This window comes from Lipotes vexillifer, unplaced genomic scaffold, assembly GCF_000442215.2.
Source record: "Lipotes vexillifer unplaced genomic scaffold, Lipotes_vexillifer_v1.1 scaffold434, whole genome shotgun sequence".
In the NCBI taxonomy this organism is placed as follows: Eukaryota; Metazoa; Chordata; class Mammalia; order Artiodactyla; family Lipotidae; genus Lipotes; species Lipotes vexillifer.
In genome coordinates this window covers 554,894-565,747 of record NW_006797498.1, presented here as the reverse complement: position 1 = coordinate 565,747, position 10,854 = coordinate 554,894, and the positions used below count along the sequence as shown (strand labels likewise).

Below are 10,854 nucleotides of genomic sequence, written 5' to 3'. Positions count from 1 at the left end.
CCCGTGTCCCCTGCATCGGCAGGCGGACTCTCAACCACTGCGCCACCAGGGAAGCCCCCACTCCCTCTTATTTATTTACTTTGGACTAAGCATGAAGCTTACATTTGAGACAGCTAACATCTTCACTGATTAGCCCAGGTGTCTGATACTAACTTCCTGTTTGCCAGGACCTTGCAAAAGCTGTCTTCAAAAGTGCTTCATTGCTGGACTTCCCTGGTTGTCCAATGGTTGAGAATCCGCCTTCCAATGCAGGAGATTGCCGGTTCGATCCCTGGTCAGCAGCTAAGATCCCACATGCCACAGGGCAACTAAGATCCGACGCAGCCCAAAATCAATCAATTAATCAATATTTAAAAAAAAAAAAGCTTCGTTGCTGAATCATACCCCTGGGTTAGAGTTGTTTATGCCACACCCCTCTCTTTAATACTGTCCTTATTAACCTTTTCTGATCAGGTATTGGCAAAAATTCTAGAAAGATAATTTGAAGGTCATGTGAGTTGAGAAAACGTGTAAGATGATTGGGTATCTGGTATTAGCATAGGGAAGTGAGATGCCTTATTCCTTATTCCTTGGGTGCTTTGTAATCCAACAATAACCAATATCTCTTGGCTGAGGAAGCTGGCAAACATATGGGATTCTGGTAGGAGGGACCAGAGAAGCTCATCAGGGTTAGGAGCCCGGGCTTCCCTGGTGGCGCAGTGGTTGAGAGTCCGCCTGCCGATGCAAGGGACGCGGGTTCGTGCCCCGGTCCGGGAAGATCCCACATGCCGCGGAGCGGCTGGGCCCGTGAGCCATGGCCGTTGAGCCTGCGCGTCTGGAGCCTGTGCTCCGCAACGGGAGAGGCCACAACAGTGAGAGGCCTGCATACTGCAAAAAAAAAAAAAGAAAAAAAAAAAGAAAAGGTTAGGAGCCCGACTACCGGAGACGAGGGAGGACAAGCCCTGCACACACCCTGATCTTGTCAGAAACCCCACCCTTGGCTGTTGTTATAAACCCCTCATCAAATCCTCTGGCGGGGAGCCAGGGGGACACACATAGTTTTTCAAGGCAGGAGCCCGCTGTGTCCCCCTTTGCCTGGCAAAGTACAAAAGCTATCCTTTTCTACTTCACCCAAAACTCTGTCTCTGAGATTTGATTCGGCGCCGGTGCACAGAGACACCGAGATTTTGGCATCATAATCATGATAACAATGACATCTATCATTAAACAATGATTTTCAGCAGTGTCTCTGAGGTCACTCTACTCCAGTATTATCTCCACTCCAGAAACAGGAAATCTGAGGGGAAGCCTTACAAATAGCCTGTGCATGTTGCCGCCTTCTGAGCTGAGTTCCTTACATTCTTGCCACACACTGAGGAAACTCAGAGATGTGAAGTGTAAGCATAATTTTCCTTTTTGTACTAAGGAAGAAGAGGATATTTCCTCTCCTCTGAGCCCCAAGAAGAGTGAGAATTCTCTCAGTGCTTCCCTTAGGATGCTCGTGTTCATCCAGCTTTATGTCTACAGGCAGAGGAAATATGCCCATGGAGGGAGAGGTCTCCTCAGAGAGCCTCATCTTCCAGAGATATGTGCCCTTGAAGGCAACATTCTCCTCCTACCAGAGTCTCATGTTTGCCAGCTTCCTCAGCCAAGAGATATTGGTTATTGTTGGATTATGAGGCACCCAAGACCCAGGAATAAGGCATCTCACCTCCCTGTGCTAGTACCAGACACCCAAGCATCTTACACATTTCCTCAACTCACATGATCTTCAAATTATCTTTCTAGAATTTTTGCCAATACCTGATCAGAAAAGGTTAATAAGGACAGTATTAAAGAGTGGGGTGTGGCATAAAGAACTCTAACCCAGGGGTATGATTCAGCAATGAAACATTAAAAATTTTTTTTAAAAAACATTTATTTTTAAGTTGTATTTATTTAATTTATCCTTGTTGCACCAGATCTTAGTTGCAGCATGTGTGCTCCTTAGTTGCAGCATGTAGGATCTAGTTCCCTGACCAGGGATCAAACCCAAGTCCCCTGCATTGGAGGGTGAATTCTTAACCACTCTACCACCAAGGAGGTCTCTCTGGTCTCTTTAATCTCGCCTCAGGTGGTTGCTTGGATGCTTCTCCCTTGATTAGCAACTGTTCACATCTGCCCTTTGGAACTCAGGGAAGGTCATGGAGGCTGGAGTCTTGCCTACAAGAAATGGGGAATGAAAAAAGGCCTCTGTGCCTTGGAGCCCCACAGGGCCCTGCTCGGTTTCAATTACTGTGAGCTCCCCTAGAGATTGCCTTGCAAGAGGTAGAAATAGCATGATTTTAGGAGCTTAACTAGACGTGAATCCAACCCTGGCATTTTTTACTCTATAACCTTGGACAAGTTATTCAAACTTCCTGAGCCTTTCTCCACATATCTCATGGGGTTACTGTGAGTGTGAATTGAGCTGAGGCACATTTGTTGAACATCTGTCAAGATGCCTAGCACATAGTAAGCACTCAGTCAAAAATAGTTATTATTTTGTGTTACCTCTCGCAAGATCACAAACTTGAATTACCTTATTTTCAATACAGAATTAATTTTGTGTTAAAGGTATTTAAGAACCAAATAGCAGGAGAAAAAGTGGGTGTGAGACAGGTGACCTCTAGGAATCACATAAATCATATGTGTTGTCCAATGGCTTTATTTCTTTTTCTTTTCTTTGTTTGTTTTCCATACTACTGATCTGGTAGTTATCTTTTGGAAGCGTGAGTTGATATGTGTTTTCTATCATGGGATGTGATCAGATATTTTATTCTGAGAATGACAAAAACATCACATCACAGAGCAGTGTCCACTACTTACTTGATGGAGTCCCTTCAGATGCAAATGAAAAATTCACTGTGCTGTAAAATATTTGTTAAATTGTGGAAAATCCATCATGTTAATTATGTTTTGTTTCCTTTTCCTTTCAGATTGCTTGAACCACATTGTTTTCCTTTGTCTTTGGTTCCAACAGAATTCTGTCCATCACCTCCTGCCTTGAAAGACGGATATGTTCAAGTTGGTTATAAAAGATACTTTTTTCCTTTACATACACTGTTCATTCCAAGTTCTATCTCTCTACTGATGTCATAATCTATTTCCTCCTTCCATGATGAAACAGTGCTAAAAACATTTTATGTGTGCGTTTTAGTTTAGCAGTGAGGGTTTTAGTTTGTGAGTTTTCTTCTTTGGCCCAAGGTGGTTAGAATTCTTCAGGAGGTAATATATCTCCTGCGGTAAAGGAAATCAATATCGCCCCCCAATGAATTAGAAATGTAATCATGCCAGAGGGTAGCTAAACATTTCCATTCTGAACACGAAAGTAGGAATCTATAAGCAAGTTTTTCAGCATAGAGAACTTACCTGGTTCTTTTCACTGCAAGGAGTCTTTTTAAATTTTTCATAAATACAAGGGTTGGGGTAAAGCATTAGGTTTATTCCAGGGGCCAGTAAGACATTTAGCCAGTGTCTGGTGAGATATGGGTCATTGTATTATACTTGAGCAATTTTCTTGTTCAGGAAGAAACACAAGTCATCTGCCATTTGTCATTCTGGGAAATTAATATGGCTTTGGGGCCATATTAATTCGTGTGCTCTTCTCACTACTTCTTATGTTGAGGCTTTGGCTCCAAACACCAGGAAGTATCTCTTCATGGTACATAGGAGCTATTGCTCATTGGGATTTTTTCAGTGCCACCAGCCTTGGTTTCTCCGTGAAGAATTTGCCTCTCAAATGCCAGACCCTTGAACATATACTCACTGAGTGTTTGCTGAAATTTCCCCAAATGTAGGTACTGTTGGGAGATGTGTATGTGTTTGTGTATGGAGAGAGAGAAAGTGAACCTAGACTCTCTAACACTCATATTGTCCCACCACAATCCATGAAGTTCCTGAAGGAAATATGCTTATAGAATGAGGCCAGGCAGACTCATAGACTTCAGCAAACCACGAAGCTGCTGTCTTCAACTGTAGTGCATGTGGTGTCCTGTTAGGAGCTGGGGGTTCCAAACACTGTCCCGTGGACTGGCTACATCATAGGCACCCAGGAAACTTAACAATAGATTGCTGCTTGCCCATTGTTCTTTTTTTTTCTTCTCATTTTGTAAGTTTAGTGTAGAGCCTGAGAGTTTTTTTTTTTTTTTAATTGTTACTAATGGTTTTGACAGAGACAGCCAGGTTTAGACACTATTGAGTTAGACTTTTTCATATAGAAGTCCCTTCTGCAAGGCAGTGGAAGGCCTAGGGACTAGAAACAAGGCAGATCAAATATCTTTCCCCATTTTCTTCAAATCACAATGCCAATCTGGGTGCTCTTTTTCCTACCAACTCTCATGCTGGAGCCAGACTGGGCCAGGAAGAGCAAGACTGTCTGTGAGAAGAAGGCGCCACAGAATTTTGTTCTATTGCCTACAGCAGAGCTGGTCCAGCTCCACGCCCTCTCCCAGGCCAGTTTTCTTCCCCATCTTCTTGAGTAGCCAAGAACTAGATGGATAAGGAAAGGAACGAAGAGAGACACCAAACAAGAATGATGACTCCCTCAAGGCTCAGACTTCAGATTCTTCCTTGCTTCACAATGAAATCTCACCTCCTGGCGTTATAGGCTAATGGCATGTCCTTGAATCTGACTCAGCCTCAGCATCACTTCCCTTACAGGTTGGGGCTGGGGAGGGTAGTGGGTGAAGATCAACATCATGCTTCCTCTGAAAGTCATCAGTGGGAACCTCAAACTTTCGTGAACATGTTGATAGGACATTTGAACATTTCTTCCTGTTCATAATGACATTTATTGGGCAGTATTGCCAATGGACAGCCCATAACACCTCACTAGGAAGAGCTGACTGACGAGGACATTTGCAAAATCCGATGCTTTTCTGAAAGTATAATAGAAGTTACTTGAGCAGTGTCCACTAAAGTAATTTTAGTAAAATGTTTAGTATAATGCTTGGTTTCGGGGAGCTGTCAAAAATTTATAGTACAATGGCATTAATAGCTTTATTTCAGTTAATGGTGGTACCAGTGTTGTTGGCTAGGACTCTACAGGAAAAAATAATTTTACAGACAATTTTCAAAATGAGTTATTTGAATGTAGATTGCCTGATGATTAAAGAAGTCATGATTTATAGGCTGAATATATCTAAAGAAACATTTTGTTAATGCAAAAGAGATATTCTTCCTTTCTCCATCTTTTATTTCTGTTTAGGATGAAGGTGCCCTGTTTCCTGTTGGGAAAAACATAGTGTATACTTGCAATGAAGGATACTCTCTTGTTGGAGACCCTGTTGCCAGATGTGGAGAAAATTTACAGTGGCTTGTTGGGAAAATGCATTGTCAGAGTGAGTGGCCTTGATTATAGTATATAATTTAAGATGAAAGAATAGTGTGGAAAGGAATAAATCAGGATAAATAACTGCTTATCATATGCCCATGTCTTGATCTCCGTTTCCTGAAAGGCTTATACGATCCTGTCCAAATTTCAGGAATATCTTGAAAAACCCCTCGGCTTTCTCTAGTTGTTAGTGCTCCTGTTAGGTGAGGCACATTTTATTGCAATTTTAAAGTTTCTGGTGCAAATTAGAATAGGTCAGGGAGCTCAGTTCTGGTTAAGGCCATAAGGATATTCTTTAGAGTTTAATTACCAGGGATTTACCACAATCTACTTCCTTAAATGCTTTTGATCCTATTTTGTTTAGATGTAGACATCTGAGTAAGTGCTTCTGCATGTTGTGTCACCCTAATGCTATTTTCTGGTTTCTATCTCAACTGTGCTACAATATAAGATTCTTCAGCAGATGGATAGACAGCGCTACAGGGATGTATTTGTCCTATATCAGTTGGTCTAGGCTATGTTAGGAAAGTCCTAGTGCACACAGGTACATTTTATTCTCTTGAGTACATACATATTAGTAAAAGTTCTGAGTTGTCAGGTATACATACATTTAGAGTTAGTAGATGCTACCAGTCTTCCAAGTGGTTGTACCAATATACATCCTGGACAGAATCTGAGAAGTCAAGATTGCTCTGTATCCTCACCTACACTTGATATTGTCTATCTTAAATTTTTTTTTTTAGCTATACTGGTGAGTGTGTAGCAATATCTTATTTTTTAATTTGTATTTTTAAATTTGTATTTCTTCTGATGACTAATGATGTTAAGCCTGTTTTCATATACTTATTGGGTATTTGGATACTTTTTTGGTGAGGTGGCTAATCTTTTGGGCATTTTTTCTGTTGGTTTGTTAGTCTTTTTCTTACTGATTTGTAAGGTCTCCTCTTATTCTTTCTGTGTCCGTCTGTCTTTCTGTCTCTCTGCCCTAGAGTCCTTGGGAAGAAATAAACTATCAATATTGCCGAAATAGAATATAAATATTCCCTAGCTAAGAGTATTAAAGCCAAACTTTAGATCTTTTAAAAGATTAATAAGATACTTCTGCTTGAAGAGCTTCTTTTTCTTTATTGTGTATCTACTGGTGAGAAGTTGTCCCAGTATTTGTTCATCTAAAACGTTTTTATTTTATCTTTACTTTTGAAGGATAGTTTTACTGGATAAGGAATTTTAAGTTAGCAGTTATTTTCTTTAAAACCTTTAAAGATTTTATTACATTGCCTTCTGACTTCATTGTTTTTTAGTGAGAAGTCAGCTTTCAAGTTTATTGTTCTCCTTTGGAAATCGTATTTTTTTGGTCTGGTTGCTTTTAAGATTTTTAATTTTTTTTCTTTTCCAGAAGGAACTCTACTCTGATGTGCCTAGGTGTGATTTTCTTTGTCTTTGTCCTGGTTGATCTTCAAAGCACTCTTGAACCTATACTTTAATGTCTTTTGTCAGTTTTAGAAAATTCTTCACCTTTGTCCTCAAATATTGCTCTGTCTCATTCTTGCTCACGTCTCCTCATGAGACACAAATTATACATTTTTTAGAATGTATATACATATACATACGTGTGTGTGTATATATATATATATTTCTTTGTTTTGTTTTGGTTTTTTTTGCCATGCCCTGTGTCTTGCAGTATCTTAGTTCCCCAACCAGGGATCTAACCCAGGCCCAAGACAGTGAAAGTGCCGAGTCCTAACCACTGGATTGCCAGGGAATTCCCTACATTTCTTTGTTTTACATCAATTTTTCCCTCTCTGTTTCATTTTAAATATTTTCTATTGATCTATATTCCAGTTTATTAATTCTCTGTAGAGTTGTGACAATCTGCTTTCAAGAACTCTACTGAGTTCTTTTTTTTTTTAAATTTATTTATTTATTTTTGGCTGTGTTGGGTCTTCGTTGTTGTGTGCGGGCTTTCTCTAGCTGCAGCAAATGGGGGTTCCTCTTCCTTGAGTGGGCTTCTCATTGTGGTGGCTTCTCTCGTTGCGGAGCATGGGCTGCAGACATGCGGGCTTCAGTAGTTGTGGCACATGGGCTCAGTAGTTGTGGCTCACAGGCTCTAGAGCACAGGCTCAGTAGTTGTGGTGCATGGGCTTAGTTTCTCCACGGCATGTGGGATCTTCCTGGACCAGGGCTCGAGCCCGTGTCCCCTGCATTGGCAGGCGGATTCTTAACCACTGCGCCACCAGGGAAGCCCGTCTACTGAGTTCTTAATTTCATTTTCCAATTCTAGATATTCCATTTGTCTACTTTTCTATACTTTCTAATTCTCTGTTGATATTCTCCATCTTCTAATTTCATTTTTCCAACATATTAATCATAGTTATTTCATGGTCCATGTCTGTTAACCCCATCATCTGGATCTGCTGTAGATGTTTCTATTGTGTTTTTTTTTTTTTGCGGTACGCGGGCCTCTCACTGTTGTGGCCTCTCCCGTTGCGGAGCACAGGCTCCGGACCGCAGGCTCAGCGGCCATGGCTCACGGGCCCAGCCGCTCTGCGGCATGTGGGATCTTCCTGGACCAGGGCATGAACCCATGTCCTCTGTATCGGCAGGCGGACTCTCAACCACTGTGCCACCAGGGAAGCCCCTCTATCGTAGTTTTGAATGTTAGATTAGTTTTGGTTGAATGCCAGATTTATATGTAAAAAAAATACATATGGATGATGTTATCTTCCTCTAGAAAAGATTTAGGTTTGTTTCTGGCAAGAACAAGGCTTGTTTATGTCTGGTTTACCTTTATCTTAGGTTGTATCCATTAAGGGATCATAAGGGAAAGTATGGGATTTCTACTGAGGCTCCTTCTTTGTAACAGGACTGGACTCTAATTTTTGGTCTCCTAGCCCTGTGAGACTGCTAAAAACTCTATGCAGCTATTCAGCCTCTGAGTTGCAGCTTTCTCCTTAGTTTAGCAGCCCTTCAGCACATTTAAAAAAAAATGTTTTTTTTTCAAATTTACAAATAACCTCAAGGACAGAAGCATTACCCAATGTTGTAATCACTACTTTAGACTTCCCTTTTTCTAGAGTCTTGGGCCTTCAAATTTCCATTGCTCTGATTGTTGTCTGTTGCTCTCAGAAATACTTTTTCTTTTAACTTTGTACAGCCTTTCTATATGTCTTAGTGGGAGCATTAGTGTGAAACCAGCAAATGTGTCATGACCAGAAATTTGTTAATCTGAAGCTAAATTATTAGCTTTTTGAAGGCAGATTATGTGACTAGTGTTTTGTGTCCCTAGTAGCGCACAGCATATTTGGCAAAATATAGACACTCAATAAATGCTGATTTTGAATGAATGAATGGATTTTCTGATTAAAATGGTGCAGAAATAAAGCAATACTTTGTAGAATATTGTCCAAAGTCCACTAGAGAGATTGGCAAGATGTTTTTTTTTAAATCATGAATTCTGGCTCGCCTTCCATGACTATGCATGTTTCTCATTCTTCTCCTTGTTGTTTTTTCAAGTAGAAGATTTGAGCTAATGAATGTAATGGAACGAGAAAAGATAGAACTGGGAAACCAAAAATGATTTAGTACTTTTATGGTTGCAAGGTTAAAGATGGTTCTTTAAAGATTTCAGATAGCAAAATATCTAATTGGGTACATGCTAATGATATGCAAATGAACACAGCTCTTGGGAAATTTCTGGTGGGACTTCACCAGACAAGAAGTAGCAGCTGTAAAAAGTCTGGTTTTAACAGCAGGCTGGACTTCAGGACTCCAAAGGCTTATTCATTTTAAGTTGTCACATGGCTTTGAGGGCAGGGGTGAGAGAATGGGAACTGTTTTGGCCTTCAGTCATTCATGTCATTAACATGCCAGGCATGTTGGGATATGTCTTTCAGGGCATCCTAAGAGTGAACTCACCTCTTCCTCCTTGTCCTCTAATTAGAAAAAGCAGAACAAGTGTATCAGCACCATTCAAGGCTGTCACTTTTTTTTAAAAGGTGGTTTAGGAAAGCAGTGACCCTTGTATTCTTCTCTCTTTTCTCTTTAGAAATTGCCTGCGTTCTACCTGCACTGATGGACGGCATACAGAGTCATCCCCACAAACCTTTCTACATCATTGGTGAGAAGGTGACCTTTTCCTGTTCAGGTGGCAGGTCCTTAGAAGGTCCTTCGACATTTCTCTGTGGATCCAGCCTTAAGTGGAGCCCTGAGATGAAGAACGTCCAGTGTGTGCAAAAAGGTGAGTGGCTCTTGGGTCTGTCCAAGGACACATACACTCAGGGAATGAGAGTCCTTGCGGCAGTTCCTCAAGGCACTGAACCTCCATAACGGAGTCACTCACTCCATCCCTGCCCTGCTACAAGAAGGAGGTCAGTTCATAGAGTGGGTAACAGACTTTTTTGCACATGGCACAGATAGACTCACAGAATTCAAGGAAAGGCAAGAATAGCTCTGGTGATTCTGAAATTTTAACTTAAATCCTTCATATCAAAGATTAGCTTTATATTTGTTAAGGTGCCAAGAAAATAAAGAATTTCTAAAAGCTGATTTCTGGTTTCCTCCTGATTTTTAAAAATGTACTTTTATGAAGTACAGAGTTGAGATCATAATTTATATAAAATTCTATATGTTTCGTTTTTGGGCTCTTAGAGTTTATTAGTGCTACTGAAATTGAAAATTTAAAAGCACTTACATATAACCCTGCAAAGCAGAGTTATTGAAGGAAAAGTATTGTGGTTTATGAAGTTGTTCTTATAGGTAGAAATCCAAATATCCAGTATTTTGAACACATGGCAAATTAAAATAGTTTTTTAAAAAAATTTTTATTGGAGTATAGTTGATTTACAATGTTGTGTTAGTTTCGGGTGTACAGCAAAGTGAATCAGTTATACATATACATATATCCACTCTTTTTTGGATTCTTTTCCCATATAAGCCATAACAGAGTATTGAATAGAGTGCCCGGTGCTGTACAGTAGGTCCTTATTAGTTATCTATTTTATACATAGTAGTGTGTATATGTCAATCCCAATCTCCCAATTTAGCCCTCTCCCCCCTTTCCCCCTGATAACCATAAGTTTGTTTTCTACATCTGTGACTCTATTTCTGTTTTGTAAATAAGTCCATTGGTATAAAATGGTCTTTTAAGAAGCTAAGGCAGGAAGAGATTTAGAAAGCCAAACTATTTCTTTTAGAGGTACTTAAAATGGGATAGATTTGGTTTCAAAATAACCTCCTCTTTACAATTTTTTTTTAAGAAATGGAAAATATTATGTTTGTAACAATTAAAAACAAGGAAGAGGGCTTCCCTGGTGGTGCAGTGGTTGGGAGTCCCCCTGCCGATGCACGGGACGCGGGTTCGTGCCCTGGTCTGAGAAGACCCCAAATGCCGCGGAGTGAGCCATGGCCGCTGAGCCTGTGCGTCCAGAGCCTGTGCTCTGCAACAGGAGAGGCCACAACAGTGAGAGGCCCGCGTACCACAAAAAAAAAATAAATAAATAAAAATAATTAAAAACAAGGAAGAA

The 10,854-nt window shown here is 40.4% G+C and overlaps 1 protein-coding gene across 1 annotated transcript in view; it reads left to right on the top strand.

Annotated features, from left to right (window-relative positions):
- Positions 1 to 10,854, top strand: part of C7 (complement C7) — a 53,511-nt gene that overhangs the window by 34,792 nt on the left and 7,865 nt on the right. The window contains exons 13-15 of the mRNA XM_007469651.1: positions 2,937 to 3,024; positions 5,207 to 5,339; positions 9,378 to 9,569. Coding sequence (XP_007469713.1) covers positions 2,937 to 3,024; positions 5,207 to 5,339; positions 9,378 to 9,569 — 413 coding nt within the window. The remainder of the gene's footprint in view (positions 1 to 2,936; positions 3,025 to 5,206; positions 5,340 to 9,377; positions 9,570 to 10,854) is intronic.